This window comes from Globicephala melas, chromosome X (assembly GCF_963455315.2).
Source record: "Globicephala melas chromosome X, mGloMel1.2, whole genome shotgun sequence".
Taxonomy (NCBI): Eukaryota; Metazoa; Chordata; class Mammalia; order Artiodactyla; family Delphinidae; genus Globicephala; species Globicephala melas.
The window spans coordinates 88,649,075-88,676,979 of NC_083335.1; the positions used below are offsets into that span (position 1 = coordinate 88,649,075).

Sequence of the window (27,905 nt, forward strand, 5' to 3'; positions counted from 1 at the left end):
TCTCTCTTACTGAGAATTTCAGCTTCATCCCGGTCAGCTGCTGAATCGTTAAGCAGAATGCCACTCTGTATTTCCGTGTCTTTCGTGCGGACGGAACCTCTTTAGGGCAGCCACATGCTTGCCAAAGAATTCAATCCCGAATTCAATCCCGAATATTATTTAGCCCCTTATTATTTCCATAACACCACAAAAGAAGAAGAAGAAGAAGACGAAGAAGAAGGGGGTGGGGGACTTCCTCGCCCTTGTTACTCCTATGCCGTTCGCATCGTAAGATGCTCCGTGGAAGGGAGCCTAGCGGTGGGCAGCGGCTGCGAGTCCCCGATACCGGGCGCCTCACATTTCCGTGGCATTCCCATTTGCTAGTGCGCTGCCGCGGCCGCACGCCTGATTGATATATGACTGCAATGGCACTTTTCCATTTGACATTCTCTCTCTCTCTCCCTCTCTCTCTGCCTCTCTCTCTCTCTCTCTCTCTCCCTGTGTCGCTTAAACAACAGTCCTAACTTTTGTGTGTTGCAAATATAAAAGGCAAGCCATGTGACAGAGGGACAGAAGAACAAAAGCATTTGGAAGTAACAGGACCTCTTTCTAGCTCTCAGAAAAGTCTGGGGAGAAAGGAGCCCTGCGTTTTCCCCCAAGGTAAGCAGGAAAACAGCGCTGACGGCTTGCCTAGGAAATTACTTCTTTCCAAAAGGAGCATTTCATCCTCCTCTCAGACAAAGAGACAACCTTTAAATACCACTTAAATTTGCATTAATTGAATTTGCATTAATCTGTAGTGGGCTAGCATTGTGTTTTGTAAATGAACGGGTCTTTGAAGTCGGTGACAGGACAGGGGAGCCTCACAGAGAAGCTGGAAAATCTCTTTGGGTTTGACTGAAAGAGATTGGATTTTCAAACTCTGCGTAGTTAGATGTAACTTTGTAATGGTTCTTATATTTGACCCCGTGAAAGGAGATTGAGAAGCAGCTACTCGCCGACATGGATTCCTGGAGCCCCAGTATCTTCCCCGCCGCCCTCATCCCTCTTAAAACGGGGGCACTATGAACGCGGGCAAGACTGCAAGTTTAAAAGCGCACTGTTTACTTTTATTACTACTTATGTATGCTGCTGATCTCCTGCCAGGGCTCTGCCGGAGTGCTTAGAATGACTTCAAACAATAGGCAACATTTATTTCTAGCTTTCTGTGTCACGCTTTACAAGAATCCTGTTCCTTTGCACCTTTCTCCCAACTTGCAACATCTTCAATTCCATAGATGCAGTCAGGAGCGCCGGGGAGAGGGGAGGATGGCTTTACTATAGGATTTTGATTGGGCAAAAAGTCCGAGGAAATGCATGCTGTTTGCCTTGGCCTTATTGCAAAGGGTTATTTTTAGTAATCAGCTTGTCCCTGCAGCCGACCGATGCTACCCAGTCCAAGCAGTGACTGGGAAAGGATGCTCCCAACCAGCACAGGGACCAGGACCTGTAGGAATGACTCCTACAAACACCTGAGGAATATTCGGAGGGTTCTTGCAAGCTCTTGAATACAAGTTCTCTCTTTAAATGAACAATTGGGCTGTAGGAGGCCTGGGCATAACTCTTTCTTGGGGGACGGGAAGTTTGTGTACAGAATGTTAATGACTCAGAACACCCTGTAACTGAGGCTCATTGTAATCGAGGAGCTGAGATAAACCTGCAAGAAAGAGGTAGACTCCCTTCTCTGCTGAGATTCAGGTGCAGAAAAGGAAGCTATTTGGCAAGATGGGAGTCCCGCGCTCTATGCTCTGTAACTGTCATGAATAGCAGATATGGTTGCTGTGAAACATGTCTCTTTTCATGTATGATATTAGTGTATTTTAATTACAAGGAGCCGGCGTTGGCGAATTGCTCCAACACATAACATTAAATACCAGGTGCATTTGAAAATGTAGAGATGCCTAAAATGCAGAGCTGGCTCTAGGTGTCTATCGAATGCAGTGGGGACTACAAGATGCTCCTCAATCGTTTCGACCAAATGCAAATATCTGCCCCCGGCCTTTTTTTTTTCTTACCAGTCTGGCTTCTGAAAGTAAACTTTTAGGTTCCTAGAGACCAATATTCATCGTGGAACGGGAACTTGGTTTATGGGGGAACTCCTCTGATTTTCTCTAATAACTAACCTAACAAGCATTGTCGAATGAGAGTCTGGCTTTTGAATGAGGTAACTTACAACCTTGGGATAGTCATTATTTATTTGAGAAAGGCTGAAAAGGTAGCATGGATTCGATTGCCATACAATTGGAAACTACTGCTGTTAACAAAGCATTTAGCCGAACCAAAACAGTTTTCTTAAACTATGATTCAGACCATTATATGAGAGGGTCTGAGCACAAAATGCAATGTTTTGCATCATTTACTTTAAAATACATTTAGTTCAGGTAAAAGGAGTGCTGGCTGAAGCCTTCTTGATGACCATGTACCAAGCAGCTGACACCCACAGATGGAAACACGCCTGTGGAGTTTTCAATCTTAATTCATGTTCCAATGACACCGTCAAGGGGAAAATAAATCATTTTTCAATACATTTAACAATTTCCAACTCATTTATTTTCCTCGGCCCTTGAAAAATGTGGCGAGTTTCTCGGAATTACAGCCACCAGTGGTGGCTGGCAATTTTTACTGTATTTTCAGAACTCACAATTCAAGCACTCTTATTCTTATTGGTTAATTATTCACGCCATCATTCTTTCAATAACTTATGCTAGTCCTGATGGATGCAAAGGTGAATGAGACATTGTCCTGCGCCCTAATTCTCAGTCTGTATGCCATCTCCAGTTAGATTTTGGAACAGAAATGGACTTGGCCAGTGGGTAAACTGGTCAATGAGTTCCTTGTTAGAAAGAACTATTTCAGATATCTGCTGGTACCCAGATTTACTGGAAATGATTGTCGCTTATCGGTGGGTTTTCTTTCCATTTATGATAAAGGGGTTCCCCTCAGGCCTTTATCACCGGATCCTGGGGACACGTCACTCACAGCTAGCAGAGCCTGGATCTTTCCTTCCTGGGTAGGAGAAGCCTAGAAAAGGGGCAGTTTATCCTTCCTCTGCTCCCTTGAGCCCCCTTTGGAAAGGACCACGTGCTGTCTGTATCGGGGATGGCTGTGAGTCACCTACTCAGCGACTGACATCAGGGCCACTTGATGAATCATTGAATTAGAAACATGCATGGAGGAAGATGCAGTCACTATCTCCCACCACTTACTTGTCCCACCCCCAGGATCGAAACCAGTGACCTCTGGGCCTGGTCTAAATTCAAGAGGCCCCTGGGAAGGAGTTGCCAGAAGTTGTTCCCCAAACCCAAGTCTCCGTCAGAGCCACTAACAGTGTCGCTTTCAAATAATCCGATCTTGTGTTTTCTGCCTCGGATAGGTTACTGGGGGGAAATACCCTGAAGACAGCATCACCAGAGTCCTTGATTTGGTCCTTATCAGCAGATAATCCCCTGTGGTTGGATTAAAATGCCTCTGACTCCCTGGGGGGCCTGACTCACCCTAGCCAGCCCTCAGCTTCTTGGCCAGCGGCCTTCCAGGCCATCCTCACCTCCTCCCATGACAGTCAGCTAAGGCAACTTTGCCCGGGCCCCCTGCCTGAGCCAGTGGAAGCAGGAGGGATGGGACGGCAGGTGGCAGAACGGAGAAGGGCTAAAGCAGAAGAGGGAAGCTGGGCCTTGGGAGGGTGGGTGAGCTCCGAGGCCCAGATTGCTGTGGCCTGCCCTGGCTGTGATCAGCTGTCATTTCCTCTTCGTGTATGACACTGTGGAACATATTAAAATTTCTCTGGGATGGTATGTTTGGAATTCCTCTGATGCCCCACCTCACCAACTTACCCGGACAATAAAAGCAAGGTTGTAAGCCTTTGAACAGCTGGCAGGCTATATATTTCCCCTCTTTCTTTCGCATAATCTAATTCAGAAAAGAATCCAGCTAGACTGGCAGTGCCATGTCTGGGTACTTGTTTCCTGCAAGTCCTTCCTCCACCACCTCCTCCCGCCCTCCCTGGAATCTTCCTGGGTGGCATGTGGCTTTTCTTTGCTTTTGCTCTCCACCACTCCCACCCCGCCCCCTTTTCCCCTCGCCTGAGCTCCTTCCATTGTGAGCTCGCTCTTTGCTCTGCCTGTTTTCCAGACAGCCTGGGTCCTGTTCCATCTGGGGACAACAGCCCATGAGGTCTCCCCATCTCCATAGTATTCCCAGGATGTCATTCTTGGCAGCAGCTCTGCCGGGCTGATAGGATCGGGGGTCTTTTTGGAGCGCCCGAGCCTGAACCCACTCACAGAGAGGAGCAGCCTCATGGCTCGGGCTGCCCTTTAGGCTGCTGGGAGTAGGGCTGGAGTGAACCGGGTTGGCAGGGACAAACATACCATCACAGTGACCCGCACATCTCCGGCAAAGGGCCGGGGGTGGGAGTGCTATGGGAACGCCTGGATGCACTTCGGCCTACATTAAGAGAAATGTGGTTATTCTCTGTTTCAGGGAGAGAGACAAGTGACTTGAAACCAAGCTCCCTGGATCCTTGGGCCCCGCCCTGCCCCCTTTCTCTGTCCTTCCCACATCCTTCCCTTCCCAAGGAAAAAGAAGGACAGACGGGACTTTTAATTTGGCTAGCGCGGGCCTGAATGTCTTTATGAAACCCGTTTTGTGAGAGGGAGAGGGGAGAAATGGATCCTGGGTTGAACCGAACCCAGCATGGGGCTGGGGAGATGGAGAGGATATTTTCTTTTTTTTCTTTCTTTTAACAGCAGAACAACAGATCGGTTTATGAGTTGCAAATGGAAGGAACTGGACTTCTCAATTAGACATTCCCATTTAAGAGCTTCGTGTCACCCCCTGTGCGCAGCATCCTTAAAAGATGCTGCACATGTCCTCGGGACCAAAACGTATTATGGAGCACTCTACAGTACAGGTCCCTGGTCCTTTTCTTTTCCTGGGGGTTTCGGTAGTCTTTTCCGAATTAGCTAAAGTTCATTAAAAGACCCAAAAGGAAAAATTGAACACAGCTGAATTAAAATGAGTCTTTTCCTGTTAGCTTGACAAGAAGGGGGAAAAAAAGAAAGGAAAGAAAAGAAAGAGAAGAAAGAACCAACTCCCCTCCTCTGCCACTTCTTGGGTTTTAATATGAATTATTCCATACAAGTCCCTAGGCTAGAGAATCTATTTAAAGACGCCTGGCAGCATGAAGAGAGAGGGTAAAAATACAACCACTCTTTTGTCCATCAAAGGTTTTCTTTGGGAGGACATTAAGAGCCTTCCTATTTTCCTGTCTGCCCCTGCCAGTGGCAACATTCCAGCTGGTAGTACCCACTCCTCACCCTTCAGATCAGCAACCGTAAACTTCTATGTTTGCATCCAGGAGAAAACAAAGGGTGGCGAGTCCTGCTGAAACCCCTGTGCATGTGCAGCGGGGTGGGCGAGGCAGGGACTGGCTTGGCTGCGCAGGTTGCGTGCTGCAAATTCACACACCCACACATTTGAGTTTTTGAGGAAGATTCCGCCGATGGCATTCTTTCTGATGCCAGATGCTCTCACATCTGCAAAGCTTTCTTCTTGTGTGTCTGGCAATAGCTTGCTTGGTACCATTCACGCTTACTGTCCCCCTCATCAGAGGGTCTCAGAGTCTGATGGGTGAGCCTACAATCACACCCCCAGACCCATTTTCAATAGTCAGAATGTAACACCCTGGATGGGCTTCACAGTCTGGGACAACTACTTTCTTGTTAGAAAGACTACTGACTCAGAAAATGCAAAGAATGGGTAACTTTAGGAGGCAATATATCCCTCACGCTTAGAATCAGGAATTCATCCAATCAGAGTCCATTTCACCCTCATGTCCAAATCTGCACATGAACATGGACTATAGCTTTAAACTCAGTTCTATAAGATTTGCAGTAGATATGTTTTTCTCTTTGTTTTTCTACAAAAGCTAAGAATTTTTTCATACCATTTTCTCTCCTCCAAGGCCGGGCTCGATCCCAACTTTTTCTTTTAAGCTGTGATCCAATCCATTGCCAGATTCTTTAAAAATGAAAGGGCAACAGGTTAATACATTCAAGAAAGTTGATGAGGTGTCAGAAAATTCTCAGGGGCGACCCTTCTGCAGTGCCACCAACCAACAATAGCCCTAAAGATGGAGTCTCCTCCCATCCTTCCATCAATAGGGAATAAAAACAGGCAAAGAGCAGGCCATGGAGAAGCAAAGAGAAGGAGGAAGGATTATTTCTGATGTTTAAAGTCTGCCACTGGAGATTTTCAAATAGCACAATTTCAGAAAGGGGAGCTTCCCTGAATTTCACCTACTCCCTCCCAGGAAGAGGGGTTTGAACTCTGAAGTTGCCTCCTTTACCTGACATTAGAGAAGGAGGTCAACTCCTACAGTGAAGAAAACATCCCCCTTCCTTAACTCTAAGTGAAATGTAGGCACACACATTCTTAATATGGATGGGAAGAGTCCAAGAAATCCAGTTCTTAACGTCCAATTTTTCTTTAAAGCACGAGGCAATATTCAAGGACTTCATATAGTTCTGTGATTCCCCCTCAAATTATGGAAAATGACTTTTTTTCAGAATTAAAATTTTTCTGTTGAGGTCTGAAATCCAAAGGCAGCAGAATGGAAGTGTCACAGGGGAACAGGCAATCAAAAGACGTAGCCAGAGTGTGTATGGTTTAAGCAAAGCAAAATACGAACAGAAAACCAAAACCCCAATAAATTCATAGTGATTGGGAAACATATTTTTATGTGATTGGCTTTTTTTTCATTTTTAAAAAAATTTGTATTGGAGTATAAGTTAATTTACAATGTTGTGTTAGTTTCAGGTGTACAGCAAAGTGAATCAGTTATACATATACATATATATATATGTATCCATTCTTTTTCAGATTCTTTTTCCATATAGGTTATTACAGAACATTGAGTAGAGTTCCCCATGCTTTAACATTGCCCCTTTGACATGAGTCTGTGTCCACAAGTGTTGCTTCCAAATTGCCACAGGATTGAATCCAGTATTCAAGTCCCATCATTGGGCAGAAAAGGCAAATTGAATGGGGAGTGGAAATACTGAGTTGCTCTATTGTTTATGCCCAATTTCTAACTAAGGGCTCTACAGCTGTTAGGTGAGATCACTACCCATCATTCCAAAGTGTGGGTAAGGAGATTCACATGCAGCTTTGGAAACACTTTGTTGGACACTTTGAAGAAAAGCCAACATACTCATTTGGCTCCGGGGTAAAAGGGAGCTTGTACCCTGAGCTAACATTGGTTATCTGCCTTCTCCTAAGGCCATACCACGGCCAGCAGTCCAGTGGCAGAGCAAGTGTCAAATTAACTCAACACCAGGGTCCCCAGGACACCAGGGCACCTTTTCTTTTCCACAGGGAGAGTGTACATTCATGTGTTTGTGAGACCAAGTGCCCTGGGTTGGGTGTCTCAGAACTTTCCTGCTTTCCTTCCAAAGGGTCTTACACAAAGTAAACGGTAGAGTGTTTCTCATTCCTCATGTGAAACCCCCTTCCTGGGAGGCAGTGGGTGAAATGAAGGGAACCTTCCCTTTCTGGAATTTTGCTATTTGAAATCATTGAAAGGGCAGTGGCAGATTTGAAACATAAAAATAATCCTTCTTCCGTCTCTTCTGTTACCTCTTTTGTGGCTTTCTCTCTCCCTATTATTGATGAAAGGATGGAAGGGTACTCCATGTTTAGGGCTATTGTTGATTTTTGGCACCCCAGAATGCCCACCCCTAAGCCTCTTCTGACAGCTCATCACCGTATCAGTCACAGCTTTTAGTGGAGTGGTAGATTTACAGAAATAATCCAAACCCCCAGAGGAAAAGACTTCAGCCGTATCCTGCTTCTTGACACATGGGTAATCAGGCTCGGTCATTTCCAATTTATGCAAGGTTTGTTCTCTAAAAGTCAGTTATGTCAACTGTTAAGAACTCAGAATGAGTTTTTCCGTAGAAACTGTAGAAGCCCACAGAAGCCCAGCACAGGAAACAAGACCCGTACCCAATGGGCAACTCTTTTCGACCCAAGTCCCAGCCTAGAGCTTCAGGTACCCTAGCACAGAGGTTCCATAGATGCTTTACTAAGCGGACTGCCTTGCTCTTAACCACATCTGCAGAGAAGAAAACTCTTCTAACCAATCTTCCTCTTCTATCCTGAACCAGAGCATCATAAATGGCCCCACTAGGGCATGAGGATCTGTGGCTCAATCTGTTAGGAATAAGGGTCATTCATAGGAAAGGTGCAAGAGGGTTGAACTCAGCTTATATCCTCATCATCACCAACTGAAAGAAGTTTAATTCTACCATGATTGACTACTATTCGCTTTCTCCTCTCCCCATTTGGTGGAGACTGGAAAGAAACGCTACAAATTTTACGACAGCTTTAAGAGAAATAAGAACTGGTTAAGTATCCTCGCTAACTGCTTCCTATTATTAACAACATGTTATTAATTTATAAACCATATTTGGTACATTCAAACACCAAGTCAACTGGTTATGACGGACTATTTTTATTTCGGACCACCGATACAGCCTCATCAAGGGGCTTAGGCACCACATTAGAACTTGTTTGGACTTTTCTGTGATCGTTAACTTCTTGAGTAAACAAGGAACTCTTTGTGTAGTATTTCTTCGGGGAACATGTAGCCCCAAAGCAGGCGAGTACTCTGAGAAGCTTGGGTAGAGTTAGAGAATGTTGGAAATGGATAGAACCATAGAAACATCTCAAACAATCCGTACATTTTGTGAATGAGAAAACTGAGTCCAGAGAAGGCAAGTGACTTGCTCAAGATCACACAGCCAATGACGGGAAGGGAGGGCTCAGAGCTTGCGGCTCCTCAGATCAGCCTTCCTTCCACCAGAGCAGACAGCAGTAGAATGCTCTTCTGGTTTCAGAAGGTTGTGGAATAGTTATCCAATGTTTCTGGCAAATGAATGCAAAACACCGGGACATGGAACACAGGCTAGAAATGGGTTGGGGAGGAAGAGATGAAACCTGTAGGGAAGTGGGAGTTTGGATCACAATGAGAGGTTTCTCTGGATTTCCTGAAAAAATCAGGATTTGAAGTTTCAGTCAGTCTCTAGGTCCAGTCCTCCCACACCAGTCTTGCCCCAGACAGTAAAACTATTCAATCCATGGACACACACACAGATAGGGCCACTTGACAGTTGGCCAGAAATTACTTCTATTCCCAGTCCTTCTTTTTCACACCCTTCTTTACCCCAGGCTTGTGATTTATTGCTTCTTCCCTGGGCTCTATTTCTCCTTCCCTTTTGCTTCTCCCATCTTCCTCTTCCATCACCATCACCACTGAGTTTGGCCATGTCTGCCTAGTAATGCAGGCTGGGAGAAAACAGACCATCCCAGACTGGAGAACAGTTGTTTAATCCCAAGGACGTCCTCCTTCTCCTAAGATGGCTCTATGGGAGCAGGCATTGCCTCCTATGCTCTGCCACCTCTAATTGTAGAACAGACACCGTGAGATGACAAGGGCAGGAGCTGCTCCCTCCCCACTGACCTTGTGGCTGCCCATCCTTGGAGATACCAGGGGCTGGCAGGCTGGAGGGCTGGCAGTGTGTGTGGTCAGGACGGCTGCCTCTGGGGCAGCCCAGGCTTGGCTTCTTGGCCACTACTGATGTGCTGCCAGATAGGAATAATATCAAAAACCATTCATTGAGCACATGGGATGCTTTATAAAATCCAACAGGCTGTTTACAGTTTATAAATTAAGTGCCTTCGGAAGAGGCATCTGACTTATTCTCCAAGGCATCTAGTTGACTAGTTCCAGTTGGAATTCTTTGAGTTCCTGGGAAGGGGCTACTTAGCACTTCACACTCTCTGATGAGACTTTGAGTTTCTTGCTTTTTTAATCCCAGTATGAAGTGTTATCTAGTGGCAAGCTTTCTTTTACATTTAAATCTCTGATTTTTTGTGTGTGCAATTCCTTTGAGAGAGGCTTTATCTTCTGCCATTTTTACCTTACTCATGCCTGATATGATTGTTTAAAATGATAGTAAATATCAAATAATTCTGTCTGGCACACTGATGTCATTCCAAAGTCACTATATTTCATCTGCTTAACTTGATCTTCTTAGAATGAAGCAAAGGATGTTGCATATGAATTAGATGTTAAATGAGTTCATCAGCGTGTCTAAAAAAATTGCCCAGGAAAACAGCGGGCCAAGACTCTTTGCTTGTGGATGCAGTGAGCTGGAAGAGGGAACTAGAATAGGACTTATTTTTTCCCCTGACCCTTGAGTCTCATCTGTTAGAGCAAAAGGAGACACATAGTAGGTGCTCAGTGAATATGTGTTAAATATATATTTGTAGAAAGAAGCCACGGGAGGTAATACCTGCATGTATTATACTGAAAACAGCCCCCGGGGGAAATACGGACACTGAGCACGGCCCTCCCTTGTCTGGCAAGCAGGGCGAGAATAAGGCCACTCTTGGCACTTGGCACTTGTCTTAGCCAGTTGCTGGAATAACTTGTGTGAAACCAGCACTTTACCCTTTGCCAGGCAGAAGGTCAGCCCAAGAGTGAGCTGATCTGTAGATACAACACCATCTCTCACCCAGGAGGCTGGGTCTGCTGTAAGCTCTGCTATATTATTTCGCTGAGAATGACAGGTGGGGAAATCTGGGCACCAGTTGTTCTTTTCCACTGGTATCGTTTGGAGGGTAGCTCCAAAGTCGGGCACGCCAGCCTACGTGCCTCTCCTCCAGCAGAGGCTCCACATTGGAGCTATTAGAATGTGGGCTCTGTACATCGGCCAAGTCCATGTCTCAGAGACTGTCCCCAGAGCACGGAGCAGCCCAGGTCTACTGAGTTCAACAAGAGAGTCGCTTTCTCACTCAATCCATGCTGGCTGGGCTGAGGTTCTAAGTCTTAATAGGCAGCATTTGATTTTCATGCTACATGGCTTTCACAAAATTAAAGCAAGTTAGAGTTAATTTAATTTTGAGAAAAATGACAGAAGCTCCTACAAGACAGACGTAGATACCCCTAGGCTGCCATAAAATGGGGATCTCGAGTGACGAAAACTTCCTTCATTCTTGATTTTCCCCTTTGTGAGTGCTTCCCTGGGCACTCTGCACAGCCTCTCCTGTGCACATCCGGACCAACACAATGTTAAGGCAACTTGACTTAATTAACATCACTCTTTTTCTTGAGCATTCTGTTCATTTCTTCTTCAACACAACAGTGTTGGTTCATTCAATTTGAACACAAGGCAAAAATCTCAGTGTTATGTTGCAAGGATCATACCTTTATGCTTCGAGGGTTCTGTGATTTCCGTGGCATATTTACACTGTTGCTGGCATTCTCATTTCAGAGTTTAATATAACAACTGAACAAAAAGTATCATGCTTTATGAGCGTGTCGAAATGAAAAATCTATTTCCTATTAGTGGTGAAGCAATATTTCTTCTGTCATTCTTTTATACTTTATCACTACTTCTGGGTTCAGCTTATCATCTTTAAAGAGAAAATCAGATAATAAAGTTACATTCTGTGGGACATTAACTAGCTCTTTATCAGTATAAATGTCATAACATTTGCTTGCAAAATTATTTTATTCACCTTTCAGGAAAAAAAATTTTAACTGTGCTTGCAATTCAGAACATTGCTACTAGGTGGCAGTAGTGCACAAGAACAAAATGGTCCACCTGGAAGAATATTTGACTAAGAGACTAGCATGTCTTCCCATATTTATAAGGAATAAAAGTTTAATACTATTAAAATACTCAAACTGGCACAAACTTTAAACATCCATTAACTTAATTACTATTTTTAAGCCAAGCTTTGATTTGAAAAGAGAAAGTATTATTTTTTAATGAAATTCTGGACAGGCAATACATTCACAAGTTCAGACATCTACAAATTAAAAAAAGTTATACAGCGAAAAGTCTTTCTCCCATGCCTGTCCTCCAACTCCCACAGGTAACTAATTGTACAGTTTCTTGAGTATCCTTCCAGAGCTTCTCTATGTAAATACAAATTAACACAAATATATATTCTTAGCCCTCCTTGTTTTAACACAAATCAGTAGAGCTTCTGCATTCTTCTTTATAGAGTTGCCTAGTATTCGAATGTATGAACGTTGTGTAATATATTTAACCAGTCCCCTACTAATGGAAATTTTGTGCTGTTTCCAATTTTATGCCATGACAACCAATGCTGTAGTGAATAACCATATGCTTGTGTGATCTCACATGTAAGGTAGTTCTCCGAAGTGAAATTGCTGGGTCTAAATTATAAAGATTTTCAATTTTAATAGATATTGCCAAATTGGCTTCTACAGAATTTGTACCAATTTTTACTGTACTTTCTCCAAAATAGTCCTGTTTTCCCACAGCCTTGCCAACAGGGTGCATGATCAGAGTTCTGACTGGTTGAGCAAAGTGTCTCAAAGTACTTTAATTTTCATTTCTCTTAGATGAGTGAGGGTGCCCATCTTCTACATTTAAGGGCCGATTATACTTCCTTTTCTGTGCAATAAATGCAAATGCCAACACAGACAACCATATATATAGGGTTTTGTTGTCAATGTCATTGCTTGTTTCTACCATCATGCCATGCATGCTTTTCTTTCATTTGCTTTGCTCATTTAACCATACCCCCTGGCCATGGCTCCTAAAAGAAGTTGCTGGCAGTGGAGAGGGAAGTCAGGACTGGAATGTCTGCTTTTCCCCTTCATCCTCTTGCCATTGACTCCTGGGTGAAATATCTGTGAACTGGAATGGTGAAAGGAGAAATCTAATAAATTCTCTTTCGGAGACTAATTAAGGCTTCAAAGAGACAGTTAACCATTTGGGAAAATACAGTCATATTGAAACTCAGGAAATGGTCGGCAGTATTGCAGCCTCTGAACATGGAACCCAAGAAAGCTCTGGCTCTTTGAGCTGAAGTCTTGCTGAGGTTCAATGCAATGTGCAGAGGAAAACCTAGAATATGCAGCTGAAATGAAAACAAAAATGCTCTTCTGCATCCTTTGCTGATTTGGAGCTTTGGGCACAGGTTTGATCAATTTTAATGAAATATTGCCATTAGCACGTACATAAAGGACAGTGGTGCAAAGGTGCATGAAAATATGGTGTCCTCAACTGTAGGATTATCTTCTGCATATGGACATGGCAGTAACTGAATCCATAAGTATCTAAAATGTTGGCATTTTAGAGCAAGAGAGGGTTGCAGACACCATTTTTCCCACTCCCCTATTCTACAAATGAACAGCTTAAATGACCTGTACAAGGTCCCCCAGCTAATTAATGGAAGTGCTGGAGTCCAGGTGGGTCCCCTCATTACTGTTCCCTGCTCTTCCTGCAATTTACAGGGCTTCCCTGAAACACACATGCTGAAGTTTTGCCATGGCCAGGGATGCTTCACTCTGAAACAGCCCCATGTCACACACCCTTTTCCTCCTGGGGTCCCCTGCCCCACACTCGCAAGACAGCTAAACTGAGGTTAAGGGGGTCTGGGGCCACTATATTAGAGTAAAACGAATTGACTTATATGGACTTGAACTTCTTCATCTTATCAGTGCTTTGCTCTGTTTATTCAGACTGTCCATGCGTAGCAAGCTTAAAAAAAGGTTGTACTATGAAGCAAAATAATCAAACTTTTATCTGAAATAACTTTGAAAGTTTTTCTGAAGGTTTAATTATTGTGTTCCTTTTGCTTTAGATGTAACATCAAGTCCCCCAATTTTCCGAAATGTTTGAAAATATTTCTGATGCTCTCTGTTTGCTGGTGTGATAGTGTTGGCCATGCCTTGGGGGGTGGGGTTAGTGAGGTGATTTGAGGAGATTCTGGACCCAAGTCCTTTGTCCAAGAGGTATATGCTTAAAAGAACAAGGCAAGTGTCAGATATGGCATGATCCCACTTTAATGATAAGTCTCTGCTCCAGCAACCACTTACTTTTTCAAATTATACGTGCGCTTGGGCTACAAAGGCTCTTCAGAAATGCGTGAGTCTGTTGGCAAATACACATGTGTTGCCTTAACCGCGCTGGAGGCCAGTTAGCATAATGTGTATTTCCGATGCAGCTTATCATTGGTGCTGGGTGGCACGGGGCTTCACACAAAAACAGGATAAGCCCAGAGCATAGAAGTGGAAAACTAGGTGGATGGGTGGGTTGGACTTGGACGTGGAAAATGTACTTCCTTCCTGTGGGACGTGGCGTGTGCTTGTTAGTGCTGACCTGCCTTCTCTCTAGCCCTGTAAGCTGACATTGACATCAAAGCTTACTGAATAGACCCTCTCGTCCCCACCAGCCAGGGATAAGGATGAAAGCACCCAATCGAGTTATGCTCTGGCCAGAACCACTTGACTATGGGGTCAAACTATCCTCCAGCAATTAAAGTCAACAAGTGCTTCCATTAAACCACTGTGTACACCTCCAAATGATTATAAATATGTACCATAAGCTATGGGGGAGGGGTGTGAAATGGATGATAGCTTATGCTAATGACACTCTAGAAACAAATACTCTCCACTCAAAATGACATGGAAAAATTCTACTCGATTACCTCCAGGGTTCCATTAGTTTTTCTGGGTAAACGTTTCTGGGGAAAATAATTTCTGTTTTCATTCCAGCTGTGCATCAGATACAGTGATGATGGATTGCGAGTGCAAACAGTAAGACGAAACTCCGGCATACAAAGGACGATGACAACCAGAAAGCTCCAACCAGATCCTGCCCTTTCCTTGAAAGGAACTGGAGCCTAGGAGGTGAAGGCATTTCCAATTTTTAGTCCTTTGCCTCCCTCTGCTGTTCCTCTTGAGAAGTTTTCCCTTACAACAATGAGAAATCATGTACTAGCTGCATCCTTTTCTATGCTCTCCCTGCTGGCGCTGATGGGAGATACAGACAGCAAAACAGACAGCTCATTCATGATGGACTCCGATCCTCGACGCTGCATGAGGCACCACTATGTCGATTCTATCAGTCACCCGTTGTACAAGTGTAGCTCCAAGGTAAGCTCGAGATCTCTGTGAGAGTAGCCTTACTCCCAGAAACAGGAGAGAAGCCCTATTCCTTTGACAAGGGACAGAGAACTATATGGCTGACCCACAGGGCTTGCCAGAGAATCATCCTTTTAGGGTTTCCCACCGTGCTTTGAACTTTTGTCAGTAAAGCTGCCTAATTGACCATGTACACACCCAGCCAGCTTCTCAAAGTCACTAAGAAAGGCTGGAAGTTTCTCACAATAAAATTGTTGCTAGGCACACGGTTGGAAGGGTGTGTTTCATCCCTGGCTGTGAAAATGATGAGCAGTGGTGTCCTTTTTCAAGAAAGAAAATGGCGTCTACAGGTTATCGTAACTCTTTCTATCTCCACCAGCAATAAAGGGGAAGGAAATACAAGAAATATGATTGAACAGTAAAACGTACTTCTTGGGGGGGGGGCGCTCTTCAAAGTGTTTCCTGGTCCATGCCTTTCTCTACCTGCCATGTTTATGTTAAAATGGTTTCAAAACAGAAATGACATTTTGATAAGTTATCATTTTTACCTTGATATCCACGTCATTCTTGTCTGGAGTAGGTTGTGTGTCTTTTGGCACAGGCAAAAGTGATGTCTCAGTGTTGAGACGGGGTGTATGAAGGAATATTATACTTCAAAGGCCACCAAGAGTGGCCCGCCACCTGAACCACCCAGAAGGGAGGCACACAGTAGGGAAAAATAGACTCGGAAGCAGACTTCTCACGACTCTCACTGCCCCCAGTCACACGAATGAAATTTGCCCACATTTGGTAAATAAGAATTTGTTTAGCCCAACCTCAGAGATTTTCACTTCCAGTCCTGAGACTAAAACCACTTATATATTCTCATATGGCAAATATTTTTTTAAATTACCAGTATAATTAAGAAGTTTTGGTAATATCAGCCACTAAACTTGAGACCATGTAAGTTAATGGCTCTACCTTCCATTTAAAAACATTACGACTTCTGTCTGCCTTTAAAATTTCCATAACTTCTCTGATTATAGCTCAATGATGATGGCTTGTTTTAGTTTTGGGAGATCAGAATTTGGGTTAACTCACTTTAACCCAAACTTCCTGGCTCTTATTTGTACTTGTCGAACCAAAAAAAGAAAAAAAAGAGTAAATAGATAAATTTTTGCAAGCCTGCAATCCCTTCTTAGGAAAAAATATAAAACAAATTGAGAAAAAAAGATAGGACATGTTTTTCCAACTGATTGCTCAGAAACTGTAGGCCTGAGGTAAGGTTGACTAGATCAATTATTAGTTTCTCCTCCACTCGCCCTATAGAGAGCACTCATATATAGTGTTTCTTATTCCACGGATGATTTCTCCTTCTGCTGAGTTGTCCTCCATAATCATGATTCTTTAAAAAAAGAAAGGAAATAAAATTATTTCAGGCTTCCCTGGTGGCGCAGTGGTTGAGAGTCCGCCTGCCGATGCAGGGGACACGGGTTCGTGCCCCAGTCCGGGAAGATCCCACATGCCGCGGAGTGGCTGGGCCCGTGAGCCATGGCCGCTGAGCCTGCGCGTCCGGGGCCTGTGCCCTGCAAAGAGAGAGGCCACAACAGTGAGAGACCCGCGTACCGCAAAAAAAAAAAAAAAAAAAAAAAAATTATTTCAGGCACTTCCCTGGCGGCCCAGTGGTTAAGACGCCTCACTTCAAAAAAAAAAAAAGAAAAAAAAGACTCCACACTTCACTTCGAGTGCAGGGGGCACAGGTTTGATCCCTGGTCGGGGAACTAATACCCCACATGCCGTGTGGCCTGGCCAAAAATAAATAAAATGTTTAAAAAAGAAAGGAAATAAAATTATTTCAAAGAAAGTGTTCATGTGATGATAGGAAGGAACAGGAAAATTGGAGCATCTCTGAAAACTAAAGAACAACCTGGAAAGATTTGATGAAAAGATGGAGGAGCGCCTTAGCAATTATCACATTAGTTAAGGAAAGGTCAAAGAAGATATAGCCTTAACTCAAACCCAACAAACTCACAGTGCTTGAGCATGAGTCCTACAAACAGACTTTAGTTTACCTTTGTTCACCTCTGTTTCTTCCAGAATACCATGATAAATAGAGCAAAATTGTGATTGTAGAGAAATGTTTGTAATTTCATGGGAACAATCTGTTTTCAAACATCCCAAACTATCCCAAATATAGCAATAGTTTTATGTAAATGGTGCTTGCAATTATAAACCTTTCTTCCTTGGCCATAAAATATGCCTGGCAGAATCTCAACTACCCAGACCTTTTCTGGATTAGATTTTCTCTATGTATCCGGGAACAAAAACTGTTTTTCATTTTGAGATATTCTATAATTCTTAACTCTCACAGACTCAGGCTGGTTTTCTCTCTAATGGGTTTCACTTAGAAAAATTGTTCATCTTTACAGACTTGGGATATAAAACATGTAGCCTGTGTCTCAAAAACAACCAATGGGGGTTTTTGCAAAGAGGAGACTAGGGTAGATTTTTCCTCTCTGCAGAACTTCTCCCCTCAACGTGAGATTCAAAGCCCATTATTTACTACTGTTTGCCTGTCAGTTGTTAATGCTTCCTGACTCCCATTTATCCAGTGTCTGGTCTCGGGAAGACAGATAAAGGGGAGAATGTGACCCAGGCTCAGGGAAGGGAGAGCATCTGCTTGAACACCTAATAGGTGTCAGGCACCTCATACTATATGATCTAATCGTTGCTGACAAACCTGTGATGGAAAGCGTTATCATTCCCGTTTTATTGGTAAGGAAAACTGAAACCTGAAAGAAGAATTAAGTAGATTGTTCGATGTCATTTAGCCCAGGAGTGGCAATGTCTGCCTCAGAGCGCGCACCTTTCAATTCATATTTCATTCAATTCATTCATCTTTCACTTGGCTCTTCCTATTGGAGGAATGCAAATAGAATGTAGGGGCCATCATTTATTTTTTATTATGATTTTCAAAAAAATTTATTGAAGTATAGTTGATTTACAATGTTGTGTTAATTTCTTCTGTATGGCAAAGTGACTCAGATATATATATATATATATATATATATATATATATTCTTTTCCACTATGGTTTGTCACAGGATATTGAATATAGTTCCCTGTGCTATACAGCAGGACCTTGTTGTTTATCCATTCTATATATAATGGTTTGCCTCTGCTAACCCCAAACTCCCAATCCTTCCCTCCCCCAACCTCCTCCCCCTTGGCTACCACAAGTCTGTTCTTGTATCTGAGTCTGTTCCTGTTTTCGTAGATGTGTTCATTTGTCGTATTTAAGATTCCACATATAAGTGATATCATATGACATTTGTCTTTCTCTTTCTGACTTACGTCACTTAATATGATAATCTCTAGGTCCATTCATGTTGCTGCAAATGGGAGCCGCTATTTAGAAGTCCAGGCTCAACTCCCAGTCTGTTGAAAATGATGATTTACACTCAGCAATCTTTGTAGAAAAATAAAAATAGTAGTGAAAGCTTTTCTGGGAGCCTTCCATGAGACTATCTGAACTTGCATCTGGCCAGACCCGGGGACCTTTCTCCCATCTCCCAGCAATTCAGGAAAGTGCTGAGATGGAGTCAGGCAGAAAAGACTGGCCACAGTGGTCCACGAAGGAGGTCAGTGTGGCCGCAGATTAGGATGCGCCTGGTGGCTTTCATTGGTAACACCTCCTAGGAGTGGGTACAAAAGATTGAAGAGCGGCAGCTTCATTGACAATCTTCACTGAATTTTTTAGTAAAGGTGGTAAAGCAAACAAGCAAAGAGTCAGTGGTTAGTGGAAATGAGATATCTGGGGAATCTTCAAGGGAACTAAGATCCCAGGCTTTGAAGTGAGAGAGACCTGGTTTCAAATTCCAGCTCCACAGTTGGCCAAATGGGTGACTTAGGGGGAAGTGTAGTCATTCTTTAGTGCCTCAGTTTCTTCCCACGTGAAATGGAGCTAATGCTGTCTCCCTAAAAGTGTGGGTATGGGTATTGGTGATAATATTTGTAACACATCCAGCCTGGCGTTCGGCATATAATAGACATTAATAGATGATAGTATGATCTTGATGATGAAGTTATAAAGTGGACAGGTGTTTAGACTCACTTTTCTATTTTAGTCAACCACTGAAACCTCAATAACTATTGGGATCTCCTATAGCCTTAAAGGATTAGGAAAATGAACCTCACTGAGGTTCTTGTTAAACACAGAAACCTGGCAGGGCTGGGGGAGCACGCAGGAGGGCAAAGTAAATGTAAGCCACTGTGCTGGGTGCTAAAAGGGGGGATCAAAGTCAGAGAGAAACAGATCCTGCCGTCTGACCTCCCTTCCCACGTGAGCGGAGGAAGGAGGGATTGGAGGGGGTGCATTCTGGATTCAGGCCAAGGAGGGGTTTTCAGGAACCGAGACTGGGAAAGCGAGCCAGCTGGGCAGGCCTGTGAAGTCTGAGTTGGGTGAGAAGTAGGAGAGGGTGGCCCCGAGCCAGGAGAGCGAAGAGCCAAGGCATACGGTTGTCTGAACCCTGAAGGGCCACAGGAGCAGCTAGAGGGGTGGCCCCGAAAGAGAAGGAGGAAGAGGGGTCTGGGCACAAAGCCTGGGGAAAGTCCCTGAGGAGAGGGGACCTGTCAGGCGCAGGGCTGAGCCTCAGGGTTGAGAGGAGCTGCTTAGGATCCTCAAGCCATCTGCCCCCGAAGCTCACAGCATGGTAGGAGAAACGAGGGGAGTCGGGAGTATTGAGTTTATAACACAGTTGACTAGTGGGCAGATATGACTTGATTTTTTTTTTTTTTTTTTTTTTTTTTTTTTTTTTTTTTGCGGTACGCGGGCCTCTCACTGCTGTGGCCTCTCCCGTTGCGCAGCACAGGCTCCGGACGCGCAGGCTCAGCGACCATGGCTCACGGGCCCAGCCGCTCCGCGGCACGTGGGATCTTCCCGGACCGGGGTACGAACCCGTGTCCCTGCATCGGCAGGCGGACCCTCAACCACCGCGCCACCAGGGAAGCCCGACTTGATATTTTTTAAAAAAGGAACAAATGTATACCGTGGTGGGCAGTTGAGGCACAAACGTAGAAGAAAACACAGACTACGTTTTTGCCCTCATAATGCTTACAAGTAAATGGAGGAGAGAGGGAAGGGAAGCATTCTGTGTGCAAAGGTCTCTTCAGGTCAGTATGAGTTGTAACCAGAGTGAAGGGACCGGATTCTAGCTGGAGGTTGACCTGGCTCTCTGGAGATGAGCTGAGCAGTCATTTATTGAGGGTGCTGGGGAAGTGAGGAATGGGAGAAGCAGAGGTGAATCATGTTCCTGAGGAGAAAGGGGGGGTGCTTCAAGGGGTGCCGTGGAATAAGGGATGCACAGTATTCACTGTTGAGAAAAAGGCAAAATATGTTTCTCACTCGATTGAGGTACCACAGCCAAAACTCTATTCTAGGATGGGACAGGTGGGTCTTTATTCTGATATTGATGGAGACCATGGCCTGAGCCAGGAATTCACAGGGGCTCCACGTGACAGGAAAGGAAAGTGGCTTTGGAGATGGCAAGTCTTTCAACAAGGGGTGATGAAAACCATCTGTGTTTGGATTTTCTCTCACTCAGAAGACAGTTGTGTATTGCAGCAAAAGGCCTAACTGTCTAAGAACTGTGGTAGGTCACCAGAGACAGCAGGAGCCTGAGGTCTCCGGGTGCAGTCCTTGGTCTGGACCCAGGAATCACAGCTGGCTACAACCCTCACAGTGTAGCCTGAACTTGCCCTTGACTGACTTTAGCATCTTATGAAACTCGAAGGCTTGAAAGGCTGACGCTCATGGCCTAATAGTATAGCACCGTGGTTCGGAGAGAGAGCTCAGGAATCTGCTGTCTCGGTTCAGAATCCTGGCCCTCCATCGTACAGCTATGTGACTTCAGGCTGGTAACTTAACCTCTGCCTTTGAATTTCTTAATTTGTAAAGTGGGGAGAGTTTACCTTTTGAAACAGTTGTTAAGTATTAACTTGCCTGTGAAGGGCTTGGCACAGTGCCTGGAGCCTAGTAAACGTTCAATACATGTTACATAGCATCATCATTACTATTCCTTAATTATTACCCAAGGACCTTCCATTACTCTTAGCCTCAGCACATGGAAATCAGATTGAACGTGAAAGAGTCTATCCTTGAGCAAATACCCTGAACCCAGCAGCTCTGTTCATATTAGAAGGAACTAGGTATCACATCCAGCTGGAGCCAAGTGACTCCAAGGTTGGGGGGATACAAAGGGTCTGCTGGAGAAGTTGCCTAGCTTCCTAGCATCAACAGAGTTGTTGGGGGGGAACATAAGATAGCAAAAATTAAACTGGACCAAAAGCAGATGACATGTATCTGTCACCCACCTGAGCCGTGAAAAGTCAATAAAAGTTTGTATGAGCAATAACCACCTATTGAGAACACACTCTTCTAGTGGTGCAGCTCCATGTGGGTTCTTTGTCCAAAAAAATTCATTTCTGGATTTGATAGTGGAGTGGTGTGTATGCTCTTCATTAAGAGCAGTTAAGCGCAGTGCAAAATGCAGAGCAGTTAATAAAATACAGCCAAGTCACCCACGTATGAGGAATGTGCATTGACCATAAACTGGGGGCCAATGTGTTACGGCAGGTGAACAGATGTCTGAAGGTGTCAAAGTTTTATTGAACTGAAGGATGAATTGGTTAAGGAGTTAGAGAGTATGTGGTATCATCCAATGAACTGCTGGGAATCCCTGGGAGTCCTCAAATCCCTGGGGGATGGAGCAACGGGCGAGGGTCTTGACAGTGGAGGAGATATTATTTAGGACTGCCATGGTCCTTAGAAGATTCAGCTCTGCTTAAGTTTGGAGGTGGTGATGATGTGTCCCAACAAGCCCATAAGGAAAAGGTCAGACTTGTGTGGTTATGATGTGGTTACAACTCCCAGAGGCAGGTCAAAGAAGATTAGAGTAGGGTGTGAGTTGGCACATGCCTCAGGAAAGCATCTTAATATCAAGAAGCAGGATATTATAGTGGCTTAGACCAGGGGTTTGGTTTTAGACAGATCTGGGTTTGATTTCAGCGTTGCGTTTTACCAGATATGTGAGTTTGGGCAATTTACTCAAATTCTCTAAAGCCTCAGTTTCCTCATCTGTAATAACAGTACAGATAATAATAGTACCTTTCACATAGGATTGTTATGAAAATTAACTGAGATTAAATGTTGTAAGCGCTCAAGAAATGTTAGCTGTCATCATTATTATTAGCGAAATGATCACTATCTAGTGATGCGTCTAGAGCGGAGCCTCTCAAACTTTAACGGGTCCAGAGCCTTGCTGCTCAAAGTGTGGATGTTAGCACAGCAGTACCATCAACCAGAATCTTACAAGAAACGCAGAATCTCTGGCCTCACTCAGAACTAGTCAAGCACAATCTGCATTTTAACAAGATCCTCAGCTGACTTACATGCACATTACAGTTTGAGAAGCTCTGGTCTGGAAGAGGTCAGAAGTTGTTCATTAAATCCATAATACAGGTGAGGCGTGGCCAAGACTAAAATGTGAATAGCTAGAGTGAATCTGGGGACTTCCCTGGTGGCGCAGTGGTTGGGAGTCCACCTGCCGATGCAGGGGACACTGGTTCGACCCCTGCTCCAGGAAGATCCCACATGCCGTGGAGCAACTTAAGCCTTTGTGCCACAACTACTGAGCCTGCGCTCTAGAGCCCACGAGCCACAACTACTGAGCCTGCGTGCCTAGAGCCCATGCTCCGCAACAAGAGAAGCCACCGCAGTGAGAATCCCACGCACTGCAATGAAGAGTAGCCCCCGCTCGCCCCAACTAGAGAAAGCCCGTGTGCAGCAACGAAGACCCAATGCAGCCAAAGATAAATAAATTAATTAATTAATTTAAAAAATGATTCATATATATGTATGGATACATTTTTTAAAAAAAGAGTGAATCTGGGAAGCAGGTATTTATACCTTCCATTCCTAACGACACTCATTCATGGATCTTTATCTTCCAAACTCCCTGCTTGACTCCTGTAACACACACACACAAAACGGGGCTAGATAGAGATGGAATCTATATACAGTTGAACTTTGAACAACATGGCTTTGAACTGCACGGGTCCACTTACATGCGGATTTTTTTTCAATAGGAAATATTACCACAGTACACGATCTGTGGCTGGTTGAACCCTCGGATGTGGAACCGCAGATAGGGACGGGCAAGTGTAAATTATATGCAGATTTTGGAATACACGGAAGGTTGGTGCCCTTGACTTCCCATGTTATTCAAGGGTCAACTGTACTGGGAATCTCCCAGAGAGGGGATTTGCATGTATGTTGAGAACGTCAAGGGCCAGATAATCATTTCATGGTGTCTTCTTGGAGGACAGGGCATTTGAATTTGGTAATGGAGGATAGTTGGTATTTCATTAAGTACAGCCAGGAGAAAAGGACATTCCTGAGAGAGGAAAGGCAAAGGCAAGAGGCAGGGAAATTCAGGGCAGTTCCATGGACTCCTAAGTAGTTAAGCTTGATCCAAATAGAGAGTGGGTGATGAGAATGAGAATAGTTGTTAGTGAGATTGGAAAGATATGTGAAATCCAGGTCATGGAGGGCCTTAATGCCTGTTCAGGATTTTGGATTTTATTCTGAAGGCTGGTGGCAGCCACTGAAGGTGTTTATTGTACATGTCTCTGCATTCTCCTTGCCCAGAAAGTCCAGCTCCTGAGGAAGAGGGACCCGTTGGAGGTGGCCCCAGAGTCTTCAGTGCTGGAGTCCTTGTCCTTCAGGATGAGCTGAAGGCAGAGCTTGAGACCTTGAAGAATTTTAGTGAAATCACTATTAGGTTAGTTCTACAAATGGCCCTAGATTGCTGACTTGGTCATATTATGGACAGTGCGAGTTGCCTGGTCATTCAAGGTCAGCATTTGGTTCACCTGTACGTGTATCATTTGGGTACGATGCACTGCTACGTCTCTGCCCTTCTGAATGAAGTCTGTTGGCACAGGTTAGCTATACCCATCCAGACTGAAACTGAATCTCTAAAGACTCCATTTGGGGAGGTGATTCTTTGAAGAACTGCTTAATCTGCCTAATAGATAATCCAGATTAGAGATGAGCAAATTTAACATGACTCCAAAGTGAGATGTCAAGGAACTATTCCCACACACTAGCAAGGGTGAGAAGGGACTGGGAAGACCTCAAACTCTCTCTCTCATTAGAGAGATGGGGCGGGCACCAAGAACTGGCCTGTGTAATATAGACCTATGGCAAAATCGCTCAAAACCCATTTCAGATCACGTCTGTTTTCCGTATCAATGTGAAGGGCAGGCAGGATAAAATTGAAGCGTTAATAAAATCAAAATGACTTACAGCTGCCATTTTCTCCCTGCCTCTGTGGCCTCTCAGAGAAAATAAATCAGTAGGCCTAGTCCAACTTATTCTTCACCAAGCCCTGCTAGTCGTTTCCTAATATCTCATATTGTCTTGTTGGTTGTTAAGAGATTGTTGGATTCATCCCAGCATCTTTTCAGATAATGATGTTAATGATCTATAATTACCAGAAGTCATCTTCTCTTCCTTTTGGAAAGGTGGGCAGGCCATTTCCTTCTTTTAATTCTCGGGCATTAAATTCTGTCCTATAGGATGATATCAGACTTAATAGCTGGTGAGTTTCAATAATAATTGCTAATTCCTAAAATACCATGAGGTAAATGTCAAACAGTTTCATGCATATTTATGTATCTTTTAATCTTTTATTTGAGTAGTTCTACTTTTTATGTTCTTGTTGTGGGTTCTGGAATTATAGGGCAACTTTTTCGCTATCGCTTAATATGAAGCTCACCAAGGAAGACCCTCCCACATAAACATACACCAATAACCTCAGGTTTCCCCCACCTTCTGTGCCTCAATGTATAGGGTTGTATAGCTTAATGAATCAAGCTGCCCACCCTACCCCCCCATGACTGCCACTCCCAAGAAACCATTTATGTATGGGATGCATAAATGAGCCTCTGCTCCATCCCTTTAATCTATATGCAAAATATAAAGTGTGTGCTTATGTCCACTGTTTGGGCGGTAACTTTGGTAGTTCGCACCAGATCCTTAAAGGATCTGTTTACTAAAGCCACATTAAGAGCCACTATAAAGAACATGCAACCTCTGCTACTTCAACCCAAGCTTTATCATCATCCTAACCTACATTTGGAAATGGAGGTGGTCAGAAGGAATGCATCCTAGTATTTGCCCTAAATGACTGAAAACTCAATTGCACAAATCTCAGGATCCTTCAGCGTATAAGCCCAGAAGTGTGATTCCAGGTCCCAAAACATACCCTTTTTCTATTTCACTCTCTTGTTTCAAGTTGTGGTGCCCAGAATATTTCTTCCTAAATATCACTTAGTTATCCTCTTTTTCTGCTTCAGAAACCATATTCCTTTTCTCTAGTAATTCTCTGCACGTAGCAAATTCCTTTTCTCTGTAGTCATTCTTTATTTACCCCCTGATGGTAATTTGGAAAGACTTTCTACATTTTCAGACTAAGAGAACTGGCATGGGTCCAACGGTAGACTACCACCTGTCAGTAGAAATTTCTTTTGTTCTTTGGTTTTTATTTGCACATCGTGGTGGTGGGCCGTGTCCAGTGGTTCTAAACCCTCAGCGCACTTTGGAATCACCTAAAGAGCTTGGAAAACCACGAAAGCCTGGGCTCAACTCCAAAGGATTTTAATTCACTTGGTCCGAGATGGGACCTGGGTGTTGACATTTTAAAAGCGAATTTGCAGCAATGTAGGTGATGCTATAGTACTTTATATTTTTGCTTATAATGACAGCTACCAATTCTTTTTCACTTAAGTTGGGAAATTTCATTTAATGGCAGCTGAAGGGCCATTTTCAACTGGAAAAATTCATTTATATCCGTGGTAAACTTTATCTTGATAAAAATTTGCACTCGTATTTTACCACCAGATGAAAAAAAAGATGAGCATCATTTAAAAATTAATGTATTTAAAATAAAGTACAGAGAAAAACATGTTTATATTATATCAGGCTTCATTTTGAATGAATCTTTTTTCCCCAATCCTTACTGTAAAGATCTTGTGCTATAACTTTTAAAGCCATACAAATAAGAGTGCTAAACTGTGGACTTAAAAGTAGGTGTATAAATATTCTTAAGCGGTATTACTTGGAAAATAAAAATAAAATATAACAACCACATGAAATAAACCAATATCATATTTTCTTTACCTGTTAAATATTGAGAGACATTTACATTTTTAAAGTAAACTTTAAAATTAGGGAAAAAATAAAATAAAAGCAAATTTGCCAGGTGATTCCAATGTGTGACCAGGGTTGAGAGCCACTGGTCTTCTCCAGCAGGAACTCATCCAGCCAGGAGTGTTAGGGCCTTTTAAAGGATGCTGTGGGACCTGGCTAAAGTTTGGGCTTCCCCAGTGGGGGTAACCACTTCTCTTCTCTCCCCAGATGGTACTCCTGGCCCGGTGCGAGGGGCACTGCAGCCAGGCGTCACGCTCCGAGCCCTTGGTCTCCTTCAGCACTGTCCTCAAGCAGCCCTTCCGTTCCTCCTGTCACTGCTGCCGGCCCCAGACGTCCAAACTGAAGGCACTGAGGCTGCGCTGCTCTGGGGGCATGCGACTCACGGCCACCTACCGGTACATCCTCTCCTGTCACTGCGAGGAGTGCAGCTCCTGAGGCCTGCTGTTGAGTGGCTTCTGGATGGGACAGTCCCTCCCCCTCGCTGAAACAGTTCAACCAGCCAGGGAAGGACTGGCAAGGGAAGAGTTAAGGCAAAAAAAAAAATATGTAGCAATTCCCACGGGATTCTGCGTATTCTAGTAATAAAGACTCTACATGCTTGTTGACAGAGATACTCTGGGAACTTGTTTTCCATTCCCATCTCCTTTCCCTGGTACAATTTCTTTTGGTTCCTTTTCAGATTCAGGCAATTTCCCCCTTGGCGCTGAATGCTGTTTGGGTTTCCAACAATTCAGCATTAGTGGGAAAAGTAGGCCCCCATGCAAGAGTGGGTCAGGCTGTCACTGTTTGGCGCAGATTAGGGAAGCATTTGCTTTGGAAAGCAGGAAAGCCCAATTCTTTCTGGGACATCCTCTGGCTTTTTTTTTTTTCTTCTTTTTTTTTCTTTTATCTTGTCACTTGGTCTAAGGTTGCCATTGTTGCTAAAGGTTACCAATTTCAAATTCCAGGCACCGAGCATGTGGATATGTTTAGCCAGGTTCATTCACAGCCAAGCTAACTGACATTAAAATCACTAACAAACAGATTCTCCTATGTGATGCTGGAACTCCTGATAGCCATCATTATTATTCAGAAATGACTTTGGGGAAGTAAAAGTGGCTTAAAGAATTGTCATCGTGAGGCTCTCTCAGATAAATTATGTTAACATGTTGTAAGGGAGCAGACTTTTAAAGACCTGCACAAATACGGATCCTGCACTGACTTTGAAAAAGGCATATATGTACTAGTGGCATGGAGAATGCTTTATATTCATGCATGCAAATTAGACAACCAAGTACGAATCTATTTGTGGGTGTGCTATAGCTTTAGCCATGTCGTGGGCATCATTCTCTAATATCCACCTGTCCATGGGAAGCTTGCTGCCGAAAATGGTGGCCTGGCTCATCTTCTGAACATTTGGTTCAAATATATTTTGGTCCTTGAGGCTCAAAATTTGAGTTATTCCCATGTTTTGAAATAAAAAGAGAGTATCTTCAAAATTTTGACGGTGTAAGGATTGTTTTTTCCTACTCAACATCCTACTACAGCGCATCCCCTATGGTGTGTGTGGGGGATCCAGAAATAGAGGGAGATCGGGTTTCAGAATGCACGGTGGAGGCATTTTTTTGAAATCAATGTACTAGGGTGGGGGGGGTGGCTTATGAAATGTGGCCTTTAGTCTCAGAATTTAGC

The 27,905-nt window shown here is 43.8% G+C and overlaps 1 protein-coding gene across 1 annotated transcript; it reads left to right on the forward strand.

The window, feature by feature from the left end:
- Positions 1-27,103, forward strand: NDP (norrin cystine knot growth factor NDP). Its single transcript, XM_030834880.3, has 3 exons — positions 1-639; positions 14,615-14,995; positions 26,442-27,103. The coding sequence occupies exons 2-3, from the start codon at positions 14,822-14,824 to the stop codon at positions 26,667-26,669; spliced, it is 402 nt and encodes a 133-aa protein (XP_030690740.1). The 5' UTR covers positions 1-639; positions 14,615-14,821; the 3' UTR covers positions 26,670-27,103.
- Positions 27,104-27,905: the final 802 nt, after the last annotated feature.

Bases quoted from the DNA above. Each gene is read 5' to 3' on its own strand.
- NDP (XM_030834880.3), top strand. From the start codon at position 14,822: ATGAGAAATCATGTACTAGCTGCATCCTTTTCTATGCTCTCCCTGCTG. The intron at 14,996-26,441 runs GTAAGCTCGAGA...TTCTCTCCCCAG, and splicing joins TGTACAAGTGTAGCTCCAAG to ATGGTACTCCTGGCCCGGTG.